The sequence below is a fragment of the Eumetopias jubatus genome, unplaced genomic scaffold, assembly GCF_037043125.1.
Source record: "Eumetopias jubatus isolate StellerSeaLion01/CBP00866 unplaced genomic scaffold, mEumJub1_p1.0 scaffold_9, whole genome shotgun sequence".
Lineage (NCBI taxonomy): Eukaryota > Metazoa > Chordata > Mammalia > Carnivora > Otariidae > Eumetopias > Eumetopias jubatus.
Window position 1 is genome coordinate 125,428,795 of NW_028274815.1, and position 17,546 is coordinate 125,446,340.

The 17,546-nt window shown below is 52.9% G+C and overlaps 1 protein-coding gene across 1 annotated transcript; it reads right to left on the bottom strand.

Annotated features, from left to right (window-relative positions):
• Positions 1-563: 563 nt before the first annotated feature.
• TOMM34 (translocase of outer mitochondrial membrane 34) lies at positions 564-16,678 on the bottom strand. The gene is made up of 7 exons (XM_028121921.2): positions 16,429-16,678; positions 12,582-12,681; positions 11,335-11,487; positions 8,255-8,424; positions 5,361-5,508; positions 1,687-1,813; positions 564-1,467 (listed from the first exon to the last, which is right to left on the bottom strand). The coding sequence occupies exons 1-7, from the start codon at positions 16,553-16,555 to the stop codon at positions 1,363-1,365; spliced, it is 930 nt and encodes a 309-aa protein (XP_027977722.1). The 5' UTR covers positions 16,556-16,678; the 3' UTR covers positions 564-1,362.
• Between the last annotated feature and the right edge of the window lie 868 nt (positions 16,679-17,546).

The following is a 17,546-nucleotide window of genomic DNA, read 5'->3' on the forward strand; positions in this document are numbered from 1 at the left end:
AGTCTGCTTCTCTCTCTGCCCTTCCTCCCACTCGTTCTCTCAATTTCTCTCTCAAAAATCTTAAATTCCGCCCCCCCCTTTTATTTTTAACTGGGACACAGCCCAGGAAAGCACTTTCTGCTCCCAGTCCTCACCCTCTTCTCCTAGCTGAGGCCTTTACAAATGTCTGTTTTGTCTGCTGGGACTGCCTTTCTGCCCTCTTCACCAGTTCAACTCCCACGTTAGAACTCAATGCAAGCTCCACTTCCTCGGGGACCCCTTTACCCCCAAGTCAGGGGGGGAAGGCGCTGTGTGAATGGCTCCCTCTAAGATGCGCAGGCTGCAGTCTGTTCTGGGGTTCTCTGATCACCTTCTTCCCTGCCCACCAGAGCCTCAGCCATCCGAGAGCGGGGACTGTGTCGGTTACTGTGGTTTCCCCCGCACTGGACACAGAGCCTGACCCATGCACACATGCCAGGAAGTCTGGTCAGCGAGGGCACAAATGCTCAACACGCTGCAGCTCTTTATTCCTGCAAAGTTCCAAGCACACAGCTGAAAAAGCACACACGGAAGCACAGCAGACGTTTATGTACCAGAAAGATGTTTAATGCAATAGCTTGAAGACACAGTTCAACAAAATCAGTCCATTTTTAGTTCAAATTAACTTCACATGACAAAAAACCAAGAAGCTTAGGGGGGACAACTGTTGAGGTCAAAAGGAGGTCCCTGCCCAGAGTGGAAGGCCACAGACTTCAAGAAGGCCTTTCTCTCCATCCCACCTTCAGGAGGGGCCACACCTCCGGACTCTTAAAACCGCTTAGGCACACCTCCCCGCCGGAGGCGGCAGCAGCCCAGAGCTACAGACAAGGCCACCCGAGCGTCAGGATTGTGTGTCCCTACCAGAGCAGGGCCCAGCCAGAAGGCACCGGAGCGCAGAACACCAGGAGCTCTGCCACGGACTGGGTGGGGACGGCAGCCCTGGAGAACCAGCTCAACAGGCCGCTTTGGGCTCTAGTTTACCCCTCCCCCGCTCCCGACCCCCGCGCTCAGTTTGCTCAGGTGAAGCCCAGTGAGATGGGTCTGGGGAAGCTAGGGGGGCAGCCGTGGGGAGCATGCTCGGGGCAGGGGCAGACCGAGTGCTCTGCGAGCTGTCCGGGGCAGGCGGCAGGGGGGACGGTTCCAGCAGAACAACATCTGGGGGTTTTGTTTGGTTTTTTCTTTTTACTACTCTGAGCTTAATTGTGAACAAAGCAAAGCCTCCTAAGGGGTGGGAAGCCATCACCTCTGAGTGGCCTCAGAGCTCGCTCGGGGGCATGCTGGGTCCCGGGAGCAGGCACAGAGGAGGGAGCTCGGGCAGAGGCTTCCCGCTAACCTTCTGGGGCTTTAGTTTAAACTCTGGTTAACTTCCTGCTGCAGCTTCCGGGCAGGGCCATTCCTGGGCTCAAGCTGCAGAAGGCTGCTGATGTCTGCAAAGCTGGATTTGTAGTCCTGGGAGGAGAGACAAAGGCGTGAGAGGATGGAGACCGGGCCGAGGCGCGCCGGGGCTGCCAGGGCACACAGGGTCTCGAACCCCAGCCTGCGGGCCTGCCCTGGGCCACCACCTGGGCTCCCCTGGGAGGGGAAGGGACGTGCCCCCGCCCGCGCTCTGGAGGTGCCACCACAGGCACAGGTGTCTCAGCGGGGGCCTGGCAGTCAGGCTCTTTTTACCTCGAGTGCCTTGTAGGCTTGCGCTCGTCGGTACAAGGCCTTCACGTTCTTTCCATCCAGCCGGAGCGCTTCCGTGCAGTCCCTCGCTGCTGCCTTGTACTGCTTCAGGGCCAGATGGCAGAGCGCTCTGACGGGGAAAGGCCGTTGGGGAGGGTTCGCTCACTGCTTGGCGGCCGCCCACCAGCCGTGAGGCGGTCGGAGCGGTGGCCTGGGAGGCGGCAAACACGGCTCCGGGCCGGTGACCGTGCGGCCTCCTCCCCCGCGCCGCGAGGCCGGCCCCGTCCCCACAGCCGCGACCCGCCGGCTCGGCGCGGAGGGGCGAGGGGACCGGCGCCAGCCCCGGGGGCGGGCGCTCCACGTCCCCGACCGTCCTGACCGCGTGGCCTGTCCCTCGGGCCACCTCCGGCCCGCTCCCAGCCTGCGCTCTTTTGCTCCTGAACCCCGCCCCCGGCAGATTAAGTCATCTACCGCTAGGTGCTGGACCCCGAGCACGTGCACGCGGACACGGCGGCGGGCAGACGGAAGGGGGTCTGCAGCTCACCGGGAAACGCGCCCAAACTGAGAGGCACCGGGTCAGCGGCTACGTGGCCACAGAGCAAACGTAGCAAAATGTTAACGGGGAATTCAGATGGTAGGTGTATGCGTGTCCACTGTACAGTTCTTTCAACCTTATATTGTGAAAACTTTCATAATCATGGGAAAAAAAATAGCAGCATACATCCGTACAACAAAATGTTCTGCATCTACGGGGGAAAAAAGTGTGTACATCTTCCCCATTCTTTTCTCTGGAGATGGCCACTAAGAACAGGTGTCTTGGCGCTCCTGTAACTCCATCCACTCCGCCTCACCATTCCCAATGGGAGCAGAGCAGTATTCACTTAGTTGGATGAACCACAACTTATTTTGCCAATTCCTTATCTGGAGATATCATTTTCATTGCTTCCAGTTTGCTAATACGAGATGCTGCCATGAGCACCCTTGTGCATAAAACTTAAGATGCCTACCGGAACGGATGGGTCAGCAGATACGTGCATTTATAATCGCGACTATCATTGCCAAAATGCTCTGCAAAGGACCTGTTCTCTTAGGCTCTATCAGTAACTTTCTGTTTTCCTGTAACTGTACTAACCCTGGGGTCAATCTTTAACTTCAGTCAATAATGGAAGAAAACAAGGTCCATTTTAATGTAGTTCCTTTAAATATGGGCAAAGCTCAGTATCTTTACATAAGGCTTTTTAACCTCATGAAATCAAATTTACCTTTCCTTTAACGACCTCTCTGGTCCCTATCCCCCACCCCACAACAATTTTATTTTAATACTTTCCCCACTGCAAGATAATTAACCCATGCATTCTTCTACGATTTGGTGGTTTTATTTTCTACATTTGAAACTGTGATCCACTTAGAATTTGCTTTAAAATACACAGTGAGGTAAGGACTCAGGTTTATTTTTAATTTTAAATGAGACTCTTCTGAAGGTCCATTCAGGGCAAGCTGTAGGTGCTGGGCACCCGAGTGATATCCCCACTCAGGTACCAACTGCACAGAGAGAAGGGAAGGAAGCCAAAGACGAGGAGCTGGTACACAGAGCTGCAGAGCCACAAGGCGGAGCATTAAAATGGCATCCAGGATGTGGTGTAATTTCAGCCACAACGGATGGAAAATTCAGTTTTGTGTCAAGTTATCAGTCCTTGAAATTAAATTTATAAATTCAATGTAACCACAACCAAAAGCCCACCAAGATACTTTTTGGAGTCATCAAAATGATCCTAAGGTTTAGCAAGAAGAACAAACCTGGGAAAATAGCCAGTGATGCTCTGATTAAGAACAAGGAGAAGACCAGCCCTACCAGATAGTATAAAGCACTAATAATTAAAACAGTGTGGCGCAGGGGCGCCTGGATGGCTCAGTCATTAAGCATCTGCCTTCGGCTCAGGTCATAATCCCAGGGTCCTGGGATCGAGCCCCGCATTGGGCTCCCTGCTCCGTGGGAAGCCTGCTTCTCCCTCTCCCACTCCCCCTGCTTGTGTTCCCTCTCTGTTAAAAAAAAAAAAAAAAAAAAGTGTGGCAAAAACATACTTGTATGAAAAATTGTATTTAAACAAAACAAAGCATTGTCTTGAATGTATTAAAAATCCAGGAAAACGGGCTAATAGAGATCTCTCTCAGTATGAAAGAAGTGAGTCCAGAGGGCCCAGAGATGGGGGCGTCAAAATGCTGCAGCAGAAACCTAGAACAAACGGGCAGCAGCCCTTCCTTCCGGTGAGCCTGGCAGACTGAGGCATCCCTGGTCCAATCAGCCAGTAAAACCACAGGTCTCAAATTCCAAAATCCACGCTTCAAAAAGAAAAGTCCTCTTTTGAACTTATTTGACAGCAAAACCTGACCTGCACAGGCCTGAGGTTACATGGAATTTCCCCGTGTTTCAGGCAGAAATGTTAACAATGAACTTCATCCACCGCCCAGACCCTGCGGGAGTATTATGTGATCCAATATACGGACCATATTACCTTACTCAGATCTGGAACACCTTTTATCCCAAGAATTTTGGATAGGGAATGGCAAGACTATAGTAGAGCCAAGATTTTTGAACTAAAGAGTAATTATGTGTATGTTAGCAGGGCGGGAGAAACAATTTATAACATTTTGTAGTAAGTCTTTTATAAGCAAGATTTGGATCAGATAAGGTCCCTTGCTGAATGTTTCAAGCTTCTGACAGTAAAACTGATAGATCTCATCGGAGCCAGGCTGCAAGTCTGTCTCTACCATTTACTGACCGGGTGAGCAGAGGTAAAGCCCTTCTGGCTCTGAGCTTCTGATTTCTTGACTTTAAAAGGGGAAGACCACCCACCACCAGTACGCCCCAGCGTGTTGCAAAACCGTAACTCCCGCCCAATAAAGGAATAGTGACCCCACTGTCGGTGGAAAGAACCAGCATTCACGTCCAGCAGCTTGTGGTGCAGGGTGTTCAACTGCGCCACAGGTCACATCCTTCAGGCTAGACGGGACCACCTCTCTTGCTCCCAGGCCAGGCGATAGTCCACACCCTGGGTTCTGTCCTGGTGCTGAGATGGTGCCAACCCTTCTAATAGGAGGGTCCGGGGAACCCGTGGGGCTGGGGCAAGGGGGAGGGCTATGAGACACATGTTGAGGCTGTGTTTGTAGAAGCACGCCGCTCTTACTTATGGAGTGTGCTCATTTGGATGGTTCATGAAAACCTGAGGGGGAGGGAGGCTGACAGAGCCCAGGCTCCACGTTGGCATTGCTCAGTTTCTTTTTTTTTTTTTTTAAGATTTTATTTATTTATTTAACAGAGAGAGAGCACAAGCAGGTGGCGTAGCAAGCAGAGGGAGAGGGAGAGGACTCCCCGCCGAGCAAGGAGCCCGATGTGGGGCTCGATCCCAGGACCCTGGGACCACGACGCGAGCCGAAGGCAGTCGCCCCAACCAAGCCACCCAGGTGCCCTGGCATCGCTCAGTGTCTATTCCTTTAAGAGAGCGAACGCCACTGGCCACACCTGCCTCACGGTGACCGAAACAACTGGGAATGCCTATTTTGAGCTGCGACACACTGACTAAGCGCTAAGAATGAAGAGCCCGCCCCAGTCCGAGAGAAGACTACGGACAACAGCCGACGGCCTGAAATCCCCCAGGCCAGCGGCTGGTGGCAGGTACCTGTTGCTGTATGTGGCAGACTCCATGTCACTAAAGGAGAGGCTTTCACTGTACTTCTCAATAGCTTTCTTATGGTTTCCCTTCTTTACAAGCTCATTGCCTTCTTCCTTCAGAACTCTGGCTCTCTCCACATCCCCAGCAGAAGACGCTAGATGCAAATTCAGAAGAGGAAAAAGCCATGGAGCAGGTGCCCAAGATCCATGAGGCCTCGCCGGCATCGGCTCTTCCACGTCGTCTGCGACCCTCTCCCCCCTCCCCGAGACTTCCTACACTGCTCTGAAGCAGCCCCCCGGAGGAAGGAGCCCCCCTCACAAGGCTTCTGGGAAATTAAAGAGGTTTTCAGTCAGAGGAGGTTGGGGACTCCTGATGGAAACACACACACAGACTGCACGTAAGAAGAGATATGTGGTAAAGAGCAAGCTGGGTTCTAGCCCCAGCACCGCCCCTTAGTAGCCGGGGACCTCGGGTGACCTGCCTAAGTCTCTGGGACCTCAGTTTCTCTGTACGCTGGGGCACTAGCTACCCCACCCAGGGCTAGCGTCAGGACAAAACCTGAGAGTACACCACAAAGTGCGGAACACCCTATAAACTTAAAGCAGGAGATAAATATTTAAATAAGCAAGCATCTCAGAAAGAAATGGTGTAGCTCCCGGGCTTGCAGAAGAGCCCACCGTTCCCCATCTCTGTTTGGTCTGAGCCTGCACCTTCCCTCGCCTACCCCATGCCACTTGGCCCCAGCCTTGACAGACGGAGACACAAGGTGAAATCTGGGCTGCTCGCCTGGCCCTCAGGCCCTTCCCTGCGCAGCCGCAACTCAATGCTCCAGCCCCAGCTCCCAGATCACCGGGTTTCTTTAATTTTTAAAAAATGATCTCTATAAAATCCTGAATATCTGCAACATGGGTAAGGTTTTAGGAACAAAACTAACACCCTTGCACTCATTCCTCACCTTAAGAAATAGAACCTTTACTAAGACCTTTAAAGCCCTGCAGGGCCCCCTCCCCAAGTCAATCCACCCCTGGAGGAAACCATGATCCCCCATCCTGTGCTTCCTTCCCCCTTTTTCTTCTTGGTAGCTTAACTACATACGACAGTTCCTACAAACCATTTGCTGTTCATTTTGTTTTTAAATCTCGTATAAAAGAATAAGTAATTCAAGTATTCCTCTATGACTTGGCTTTGTTTCTTCCCCTCGGCGCCGTATTCCTCAGATTCGGCTGTATTGATGCATACCCCCGTAGTTCGTTCGCACTGCTGTGGTTCGGCTCATTCATCCCTTCTGCTGAGAGCCCTGCGCTGTTTCCAGTTTTGTTGTTTACTGTTGCAAACACCCTGCTGCGAACCTTCCTGCGCGTCTCCTTGCGGGGGCTGCAGGGTCCACACCCTTTCGGCTTTGCCCCGGCTCTCCACACACCACGCCGCAGGCGCGCGGACTCCCACTGCTCCCCAGCGATACCCACGCACTGCATTCTCTAGCTCTCTCCACCGTCTCCGCCAGAGATGCCCTTCCCTTCCCTCGCCCAGCTGAAGACTGCCCCCCTCTGCCCCCCTCAACGTCCAGCTCAACCTGTCACCTCCTCCGGGAGCCTTTCCCTGACTCCTCCAAGTGCACACATGTTAGTTCCTGTTTCGAACTCCCCAAACACTAAAGGCTCTGTGTCATGCTGTTTGGCACAGAGCTGGAAAATAGATGGCTCAGTGACTCTGAGAGAATGAAATACTTGGTAGGTGCCCTGAAGCCATTTTCGTTAGCGCCCCACATTTCCATTCTGGAGAAGAGTGGGGAGACACTTACCAGGTTCCCACAAACCAGAGTGAATGCGACCCACGGCCGGACACGTTCCCTCCCAGGAAGGGGGGGTGACCCTGCCCTCCACTACCACCCACAGCAGGCTCCAGCCCTCAGACCTGCTGCACCTCCGCTGCTCAACACCTAGCTCACTGGGCCCAGCTAATTCCCTGGGGCGCTGGTGAACCTCTGCCTGAAGAACGGCCCTTCCATTTTACACGGTCGAGGTGAACAGTCTCCTGTTTTGGGGCCACCTGGCCTGGATCGCCCCTCCCTATTCCACCTCCAGGGCCTCATGTGGTGTGTGTGTTCCTGGGGAAGCGTCACCCTCTCGCTATGAAGGTGGGGGCAGATGGCGTAGAGCGGAGATCATCACAAAATCTCAGCCCCTGGTCCCAGTGACCAGGTCCCAGAGAATGGCCTGTGACCAAACAGGCCAGAATACACCGAGACTGTATTTAAAGGGATTTAAAGGAAAGAAACCCTCTCTTTCTTAGGGAGCTCCCAGAAAAAAAAAAAATCACCTTTTTCTCTTCCTCTGGGCCACGAGGAATGGCCTATAGGGATGAGGCCAGGAACTACTTTATAGCTGTTTTACCACTGGGAGGGAAGACTGCCCCAAGACAAAGCAGACACACCAGAGAAGAGCTGAGAGGAGTACCGAGGAATGGAGTCCGAATCTGATAATGTACTGAGCTGCTGGAGCAAACCTTGCCTGAACCTGAACTCAGAGCTTTCAGTTACATGAGCCAATACGTTCTCTTTGTATTTTTACCATGTTGAGTTTTCTGTCCTTGCCACCAAAACCATCCTAGATCATCCATCCCCAGTGCTGCCAGATAAAAAAGAAGGGCACTAAAGCTGTATACCTATGAGCCACGCTGAGCGTCCAACGTGCCTTCTCTATCTCTGAATCCGGCCAGTGGTGGGACGGCTTTCGCATCGCCCTCAGGATAGAATTGAGAAGACTTTAAGAGGTGAAGACTTTTTGTTTCATAGATAATTTTTAGAGCTCAGCTTAAGCTAGGCCAATTTTTACAGGACGACTCTAAAGAAAGGGGCCACGGGGAGACTGTAACACTCTGGGCAGGAAGTCACAGCTTACCTCTGCTCTTGGAAGTTGTGGTTTCTCTGAATTTTCTCTTAGCCATCTCTTTGTGGTACTCCAAAGGCACAGAATCCCACCTCTTCTGAGCTGTGACAGGCACCAAGGGGATAGAGGGCAGCTTCAGGCGCCACTCGGGCCCCAGCAAGTCCACGAGGGCTCTGGTCATTCTGGAAAGGCAGACAGAATTACAGGGAGGTTTCCAGCTGGGTCAAGAAGATACTTCCCCCTCCCATAAATCCAGAGGGGGTGTAGAGAGCCACCATCCCTCTACAGCCTTCCGACACACAGCAGGAAAGGAACAGATGTCTGCCACCATGACACTCGTGCCCTGCCTGGCCCTCACTTGGCCACACTCTGTTAACTCCAAAGTGGGGACGGCTGCTTGTTAAGGGTACTTAAACCTTACCCCCAAAGGACCACACATGCCCTCAAAAAAGGATCACATGTCTTATATTTTCTCAGTGGATCTATTATAAGGCCAGGCAAACACCTGACCTTTGATTAATGCTCAGAGACCTTTATAAAATATGAATCCTGCGTCATTCTCAAATTCTGAACTCCTCCAGCGGTTCCCACTTCCCTAGGCTGACAGGGCCTGAGATCTGGTGCGGCCCCCTCCCCCACTCCACTTTTACGGGGAGCCGCATTCCCTCTTGATCCGTATGTTCCAGCCTTTGCCCATGCTTTTCCCTCTACCTGGAATGACCTCTTCACTCTCCATCCCCCCCCCTTCTGGGCCCAGCTAACCTGCTTCAAATGTTGGCTCAGGGACCACGTCCATTTGGTTAAGAAATTTCCAGCACCTAGCACATCACCTGATACCCGCCCAGGCCCAGTAAGCATGTGCTCGATCAGTGAATAAAGCCAACTGTATGCTTTTTCTGCCCCAACCACTGCGCTCCCGTGCGACTAGAAGGGCAGCGTCCCAGGCGGCGATCGCTACGAACTCACGGCGTCTGACGAAGCCCTCACAGCTGCTTTTCGGACTGGCACAGCTATTTCAAACCTCTACCCTCCTCAGCCCGGCTCCCTTACCCTCCTCCTTTTTCGGGGCAAACTTCCAGGTCCCACAGATACAAACCCACCTGCGTGGGCACCGAATCCTTCCTAGGTCTCTCCCGTCACAGATGGAGAAGTGATGAGGCCAGTCTCTCCGCCTCAGCTCTGGGTCTCACCTCGTCCCGCCTCCGTCAGGAATCACCAGCAGCAGCTCTCCTCTAGCTTCAGCCTTTCTCTCTACCGACTCCAAGCGGCCGCACTGAACCGTTTCCTCAGTAAGACCTTCCCGCCCCCCGCCCCCCGCCCCTGGAGACCCCACTCTGTCATCGCAGCTGGACTCCTCTGCCTCTTCGCGGCCAGGCTTCTAGAACCCACTGCCACCCGGGCTTCTGACCCGCCGCATGCTTCCGTCGCAACCACCAGTGACTCTCTTTCTTAAACTCAGAAGCCCACTAACTCACTGGAACACCTGATGGGCGTGAGGTTTTCATCCTTCTGGAAATACTTCCTCCCTAAAGGCTCCGAGTTTCCTCCTCCCCTCCAGCGGCTGTAGGAAATGCTGCCATTTTCTAAGCGCCACCTCTTCCCCCGGCTCACTTGCTGTGGGGGGTCTTTTTTTCCTCCCACAACCTCAACCCACCTCTATGCTGATGACCTTCGAATCCATAGGTCTGCCTTGTATTTGTCTCTTTTTGCTCCAAAACCCACGTAAATACCAACCACTGTCCTCACGTCTCTTGTCTCATGGTCCCCTCCAACTCAACATGGCAGCCACCAGGATGTTTCTCCGATTTTCCCCTTCTCACCACCCCCAACACTCGGATTCACTGAACTGCTGCCTAACTGTCCCCAGAACTGGTCCCACTGTCCCCTTCCCACCATCTCCACCACCTGAGTCCCCGCCCAGCCCTTCCGACTCTGCTCTCCTTCACGTCATCCTGCAACACGGCAACCAGCGAGCTTCCCTCTCAAATCTGCTCACACTGCGCCCCTGCTGAAGACCCTTTCACAAAGCCTCACCGTGCCTGGATTAGGTCCGGGCCCTGTGTGGTCGGGCCCCACCTCACATCCGAGCTGAGCTCCTCGCCCGCAGCGCCAAGCGACATGGGACTCCTCACAGTTCCGGGAACACATCACCCCGGCTCACCCGGCACAGCTGCCCTTCCTGCTGCGCTAGCCCCAGATCTCTTCATTTCTCAGCCTCAGCTCACCTCCTCTGGGAAGTCCCGACTGGCTTCCTCCTGCCCCCCCCCCGCCCCGGGGGCAGGTTAGGTGCCCCCTTCTGCCCCCTCAGCCCCCTGGGCCGCCTCCTACCGCAGCACTCACCACACTGTGGTGCACGTGGCTGTGACTGACTGGGGCTCCCCACGAGACCGGGGGTTCCATCAGGGCAGGAAGAGCTATGTGTCGGGCATCAGCCCAGGCCCTAGTGCAAAGTCGGGCACGCAGAAGTGCCAGATTCTGTTGAATGACTGAAAGTAAAAGGAGGCAGAGAGAAAACCAGTCAAGCTAAAAATGATACACTAAGCACACGCCACGAAGTCCTCTGAAGGGTTTGCTGTGAGTGTAGCGTTTGGCTTTCTAGCAGCCCACGCAAAGAGGGGAAACATGATCAGTACACAAACGAGGGCAGCCACGAGGCGGAAACAAAGCACCACTCAGAAACTCAGAACAAGATGGCACCTGACGGGCCTCGTGAAGGGGTCACAGTACCACAGGCCGACGCATCCCTGCAAACAGCACCCTACAGCCTTGTGTCCTGGCTGCCTGCACCTGTGTCCCACTCTCCCCGCTCTAGTTAGGTCTGTGAAGCAAGCGGGGTCTTCCCCAGGGCACCTGGCACAATCCCTTACACACAGAGCTCAGTACCTTATTACCCCGGTAAGGAATCGGAGCAGCTGGACCATCGATCCATCAGTCCCCTCACTCTGAGCCCCTAGGCCCCTGCTAACCACAACAGCGGACTGTCCTTCTGCACTTTCCCCACGTGCTCAGTAGGTCTCGGGGGACCCCCAGGAGATGACCAAAGCCATGGTCCTGAGTGAGTCGAGAGAGAGCGCCTGCAGAGTCAGGCTCACCGGTTGATGCCTTCCAGGGCCGACGCCACACTGTCATCAATCTGCAGCACCGTCCTGTAGTCCACATAGGCCAGCGGGTACTTCTCCAGGGCCTCGTAGGCCGATGCCCGCCGCAGCAGGGGCTTCATGCTGAAGGGCATCAGGGCCAGTGCTCTAGAGCCAGAGGAAGAAATGTCACCAGCTGCTGAGTCACCACCCCCCCGCAGCTCCTTCTAGGAAGGGTCATCTGCAGCATTCAGCATACAGGAAGTCATATCTGGCACAGAGACGCTGCTAAAAATGTCAGACCTTAGCAGAAGGACTTTCTATCTTAGACCAAAGTGGAGAAGGGACGATGGGCAGAAAACCACCAAGACTGTGAAATGTGTGCTCGTGCACCAGTTTTCCGAGTCGCAGTCCCCCCAGATCAAGAACAAGTGCCTGAGGCTTTCATTCTTCCATGTGTTTTTACAGAGTCCGACCCGGTGGGAGAAACAGGCTCCGCAGTCAGACGGAGTGGTGTTTGAATTCTACCTCTGCACCAGCCACGGGACCCCAGGCAGATCACCTTACGGCCTCAATTGGCTGCAACCCACTTCTAGCCTGGGCGGGACGGTAAACTTACCCCGCAGAGCGGTCATGAGCCCTCCGGGGAGGAAACCTGGTACGGGCCTGGCACAGAGCCACTGAGCACAGGCCCCACGAGCCCGCTCCCCTCTCCTCCTCCCTCAGCTACCACCAGGGCGCAAACCTAAGGCGATGCTGCAGATGTGTGTCCGCTCAGTGAGGAGGAGAGAAGGCGGTGTCAGACTGGCTTGCAGAAGAAAGAAGTATGACAAACCGCTGAACCCGTTACACCAGGTCATCGATGGATAACAACTTCTCCTTGCTTCCTTTGCGGCGATTCACTCACCTCTGTCCCTCTTTCCTTCCCGCTCACACACGTCCACCCAAGAAAACGCTGGGGTGAGCCCGTCACTAGGCTGCAGCTCACTCGCATCCTCAGGTCCCCGATCTCACAAGGCCCGTGAGGCCCACCTCTAAGCCCCCACCTGACTCCTGCTCTTTTGGCAGACTCCGAAGATACAAGTCAGGGGCCGTGAGCACCAGGTAGAGCCTCCTATCCTCCGTGAGCTGGTGACGCTCAGGGACACGCCCTCGTTATCTGACGTATCTGTTAACTGCTGGGATCGACCCCAAGAAGAGGACAGGCCGGATGAACACAGCTTCCCCTCTGGAGGCCCCCGAGGCCGCGCCCGCCCACTTACGCAGTGCAGTCTTTGATGCAGTCCCTGCAGTTGCCATCCTTCAAGTGGCAGGCTGCGCGGTTAGCGAAGAGGATACTTTCTTCTTCGGGGTTCGAACCACCTGGCCAGGGCGAAGCAGAAAGTACGAGATTAACAGGGTGCGAAATGGACGCCCCGGGACTCCGGCGTGTATTTCGTACCCGGAGCTCTCTGCGCTTCCCGCTCAGGCTTGTTGGGTTGCCAGGTCTGTCGCTCTCACATGGGAGCGAGAGCACCAAGCCTCCCGCCACTCACAGGGAACCAAACACCTTCTCCTTCACTCACTCCAGCACTGAAGCGGGGACCAGGCAAAAGACAAAACATGAACCAGCTGGCTTCTGCTCAAGGAGATCCGTGCCGTAACTGTGTGTTTGTGTGCGTGTGTGCACGCACGTGTGTGAATTTTGTTACAAAAAGCATGTAAACCCAATTAAGAGGGGTTCCTGAAAAAGGAAACGAAAAATGTGATAAGGAGACTAAAGTCTCCTTCACTCTGAGAGAGAGACTGATCCTACCTGGTTAAGTCAGAAAGGATTTTGCCAGGGAAGAGTCCTCTGGGTCTGGCAGGGCTACGCAGGACTTCATCAGGGGAAGGATTCAAGCGACCCGGCGTGGAGGAGAGTTATCAGACACTTCTCTAAAGGCAATCCTTATCCTCAGGAATCGCAGAAGCCGATGTCTTTTACTGTGTAGCCACAATGACTTTCAATTTTATAAAAATAATTTTTCGGGGCACCTGGGTGGCTCAGTTGGTTAAGCGTCTGCCTTCGGCTCAGGTCATGATCCTGGAGTGCTGGGGTCGAGCCCCTCGTCGGGCTCCCCGCTCAGCGGGGAGTCGGCTTCTCCCTCTGACCCTCGCCCCTCCCGTGCTCTCCTCTCACTCTCTCAAATAGATAAAAAAATCTTTAAAAAAGTAATTTTTCAACCACTTCATACCCACTAGCATAAGCCATAAACGGAAAGCAAACAAACAAAACACCCCCAAAATTATTAAGCGTTGACTCCGTAATTCCACTCCTGGGTATATACCCCAAAGAAGTAAAACAAACTCTTTTCTGAAAATTACGAAACATTTAGAAAACAGTAAAAGAGATGCTTGACATCCATCATTGGACTTGGCATACATTATACTTGCTTCCAACCTCTTTCATTTTCGAGATGGCTAAAGGTCCACTCATCCTCACCCTTTCCCTTTGCTTCCTCCCCAGACCCCCAGATGCCAGCACAGTCTTGAAGCTGGTAGGTAACATCCTCCCGTATGCATGTTTGCCCACTTCTATTACATATGCATTCACAGGGAAGAGAATATACCATTTTATATCTTTCAAAGCTTTCCGAAACTAAGCGGCACCCTACTCCCTATCCTTCCGCAACTTACTCTTTTCTCACTAAGTATGTTACCATACTGAGGCATGATAGCGTTCATTCAGTATCAACAATAACAAACTAATAAGAACTTTCCCCCTTATTTTGCCAGGCCCTGAGTGAGACTGCAAAGTACGGGAAAAAGGTAAAATATATCCTTGCCCTTGAGGAACAAGCACAAGTACTCAAAACTCGTAGTCCGTATCAAGTCGCAAGTAGCAGAGGTGCGGTGGGAAGGGCAGCGGAGGAACTGAGGATCCCGCCCGTGAGCCTGCACCAGTCACTCAATCCCTCTGATCGCGTGTGCTCCCCTACCACGTGAACATATCACTTCACAAACTTGCTGGAAGGGTTCATTTTGTTAGCTTGCTCCCTGCCGTCCTTTTGCTCCAGCAAAAGTGATCAGAGACATCAAGGGATTTGCCCAGAAATCATCTGGAAAATCCACAGCAAGATCAGAACCAAATGCTGTTCCCCTACTAAGTCTAGACCCCAGGCCAGCCCTTCTAAGGATCCAGAATAAATCCATACAGAGGCACATGCTCTTCCAGACCAGCTGGGGTAGGATGAAAGAAAAAGGCAGTAATATCAGTATCTCAGCTTCGTCAGTGACTTCATCAAGTGAGGCTGAGATGAGGAGGCGGGCCTAAAGAGGAGTGTTCTAGAAAAACAAGAGGGGGCAAAAGAGGGGCTTGAAATTGCAAAAGTTCAAATAAGACAGACTGGAATTTGGAGAGGATTTGGGGAGAAGCCTAGCAAAATGATTCAAAACTTGGGACTTGCAAATCAGACAGACCCGCATTCAAATCCTGCCTCTGATATGTCTTCATTGTACAACCCAGTGCAGACAAATTTAACTCTTCTGGACTCCTCGTCCATAAAGAGTCTTATCTGTAGGTTTGTAAGATAAAAAGGAGGGGCGCCTGGGTGGCTCAGTCGTTAAGCGTCTGCCTTCAGCTCAGGTCATGATCCCAGGGTCCTGGGATCGAGCCCCGCATCGGGCTCCCTGCTCCGCGGGAAGCCTGCTTCTCCCTCTCCCGCTCTCCTTGCTTGTGTTCCCTCTGTCACTGTGTCTCTGTCAAATAAATAAATAAAATCTTTAAAAAAAAAAAGATAAAAAGGAATGAGGTCTGTAGTGCCTAGCACACAGAAAAGCACTCAACAAATGCTAGCCAAGAAGAGAAGGCCAAGGGACATAGGTACTACAGAAAATGAGGGCGCATGGGTAAGACACTTTGGAAGAGAGGTTTGGGGCAACGGGCTGGTTGGAATGAGGCTTACCTCTTCTCCAAAGCGTCTTACCCATGAGCTGGAGGCTGGGAGAACTGATAAAGGCCATGCTGCTCCTCCATTTAAAACAAAACTCCCCAGTAGCTTCCCATCAGGGAATAAAATCCAAACTCCCTACCACAGCCTACCGTGTAAAATGCCTACACAATAGGGCTCTGCCTATCTAACTGCCCTCAATACTTACAATTCCCCACTGGCTCACTATGCTCTGGCTCCTACAACACACCACGCTTATTCTGTGGAGGCCTGTGGAATGAACAGTTCCCTCCACCTGGAATGCTCAGCACTCAAAACTCTGTGCCCTTGGCTTCTTCTCATCATTCCGATATCACTTCAAAGGTCACTTCTTCTTCAAAGTTGTCCTTGATCTTCCACTCCAAAGGAGCTCCCCAATCACCTCTCTGACCACATCACTGTATTTGTCTTCTTTGCAGCCCCGATCCTTATCAGACAGGCCTTGTTTACATCTGGATAAAGAAAGTGTGGTATACCCATACAATGGAAAATTATGCAGCCTTAAAAAAGAAGGAAAACATCTGTCACATTGCTACAACATGGATTACAATGTCCTCAGGGCCATTACGCTAAGTGAAATCAGTCACAAAAGCCAAATACCGTATGACTTCACTCATCTGAACGATCTAAACTAGTCAAAATCATAGCTACACAAAGTAAAAAGGTAGAAACCAAGGGCCGAGGGGAGGGAAGGAAGATTAGTGTTTAGTGGGTACAGAGTTTCACTGCTGGAGATTCAAAAAGTTCTAGCGATCTGTTGCACAACGTGAACGTATTTAATACTTCACCTAAAAAATGGTTAAGACGGTGAATTTAATGCTGTGGGTTTTTTTTTTTTTTGCCGAAATAAAAAAAAATGTGATAAAACACCCATTAATATGGAAATATGTTTTTGATATGCCAGGAAGTGAAAAAGAACCAGTAATAAAACCGTATTACAATTAAAAAAAAAAGGGGGCAGAGAGGGCCAAGGAAGTTTCTCGTAGGATGCCGAAGCGGGGAATGGGCGGGAAGGGTGCCCGGTGGCCCTGGTGAGCCAGCTGGCCGCGGGGAAAGCAAGTCGCAGGCACCCCGGGCAGGAGCGAGGTCTGGGCGGCCGCGGCGGGGGACGCCGGAGGAAGTGGCCGGCCTGGCACGGAAACGGGGGCCAGGGTCGTACCTTGCGCCTGCAGCGTCCGCAGCGCGCGGCTGTAGAGCACCGTGGCCTCGGCGAACTGGCCGTTGCGGAAGCTCTGGTTGCCGGCGGCGCGGAGCTCGTCCACGGAGTCTGCGAGCTTGGGGCCCATCCCGGGGCCGGGACGGCGCACCGGGGGGCGCGTCCGTTTACCGCGCGGAGGCCGGCGCAACAGCGTCCGGGCGGGAGCACCGGCCGGCGAGGACGTGGGTCCTACGGCCAACCTGCCCGGGAGGGGGCGGGACGCACGGGGCGGGGCCAGAGCTGCGCGCGCCAGGGGCCTTTTGCGCATGCTCGGGTCGGGACTTGCCAAGCGAAGCGCGCTAGGGTCTCTGGAGGTAGGCTGAGAACCTGGGACTGCTAAAACTCTGGGTGAAACAATGAAAGAGGCCGGGTCCCTGCTCGCAAGGAGCTTACATTCTGGTGGTCACCGACAGGCTGTTAACTCCTGAGCAAACGAAGACGATAATCTCATAATGTGATTAATGCTAGACGGAAAACAGAACAGTGATGTAATGGAAAGTGACCACATGGGGACTATTTTAGATAAGGGGGGTGGGATGGGGTAGGCGTCTCTGAGGGACTAATTGAGCTGAAGAAACCTGAGAAGATTTGGGGAGTGCTATTCCAGACCGAGAGATAGCAAGTGCAAAGGTACTGAGGCTGGAAATTAACTGGTACCTACTGCTCTGTAGATGTTGATTTAATAAATGAATGCACTGATAGGTTCATGAGGATCTTTCGCAGAGGGAAACTTTAGCTTATCTTCAGCGTCCTTTGACTTAACTCTATGTCCCGGTTGATGTGCCAGTGTTTTTAATTGCTTGTTGTCTCCAGCGCAACATGAAGCTGTTTCTCTTGCTTCCTGACCTTGGCTTATGTGCCCCCCTCCTGCAGTTCTTTTCCAAACACTTCCTCTTGCCTGATCCTGACTCCACCTATAATCAACTCAACCATCCTTTCTGAGAGCCTTTCTGGACTCCTCACGTCTTTCACCTTGTCCCTCCTCTGCTCCTATTGCTCCCAAGGTTTATCCCTCATTTGGCACTTATCACTCTGTGATTGTCAGTTTATAGTTTTTCTCAAAGACTGTGAGGTCTTTA

Excerpts from the sequence above, each read along its gene's own strand:
- TOMM34 (XM_028121921.2), bottom strand. The coding sequence starts at position 16,555 with ATGGGCCCCAAGCTCGCAGACTCCGTGGACGAGCTCCGCGCCGCCGGC. Across the intron at positions 12,682-16,428 it reads GCGGACGCTGCAGGCGCAAG|GTGGTTCGAACCCCGAAGAA; the intron begins GTACGACCCTGG and ends CGCCCTGGCCAG. Across the intron at positions 1,814-5,360 it reads TCTGCCACATACAGCAACAG|AGCGCTCTGCCATCTGGCCC; the intron begins GTACCTGCCACC and ends TTTCCCCGTCAG.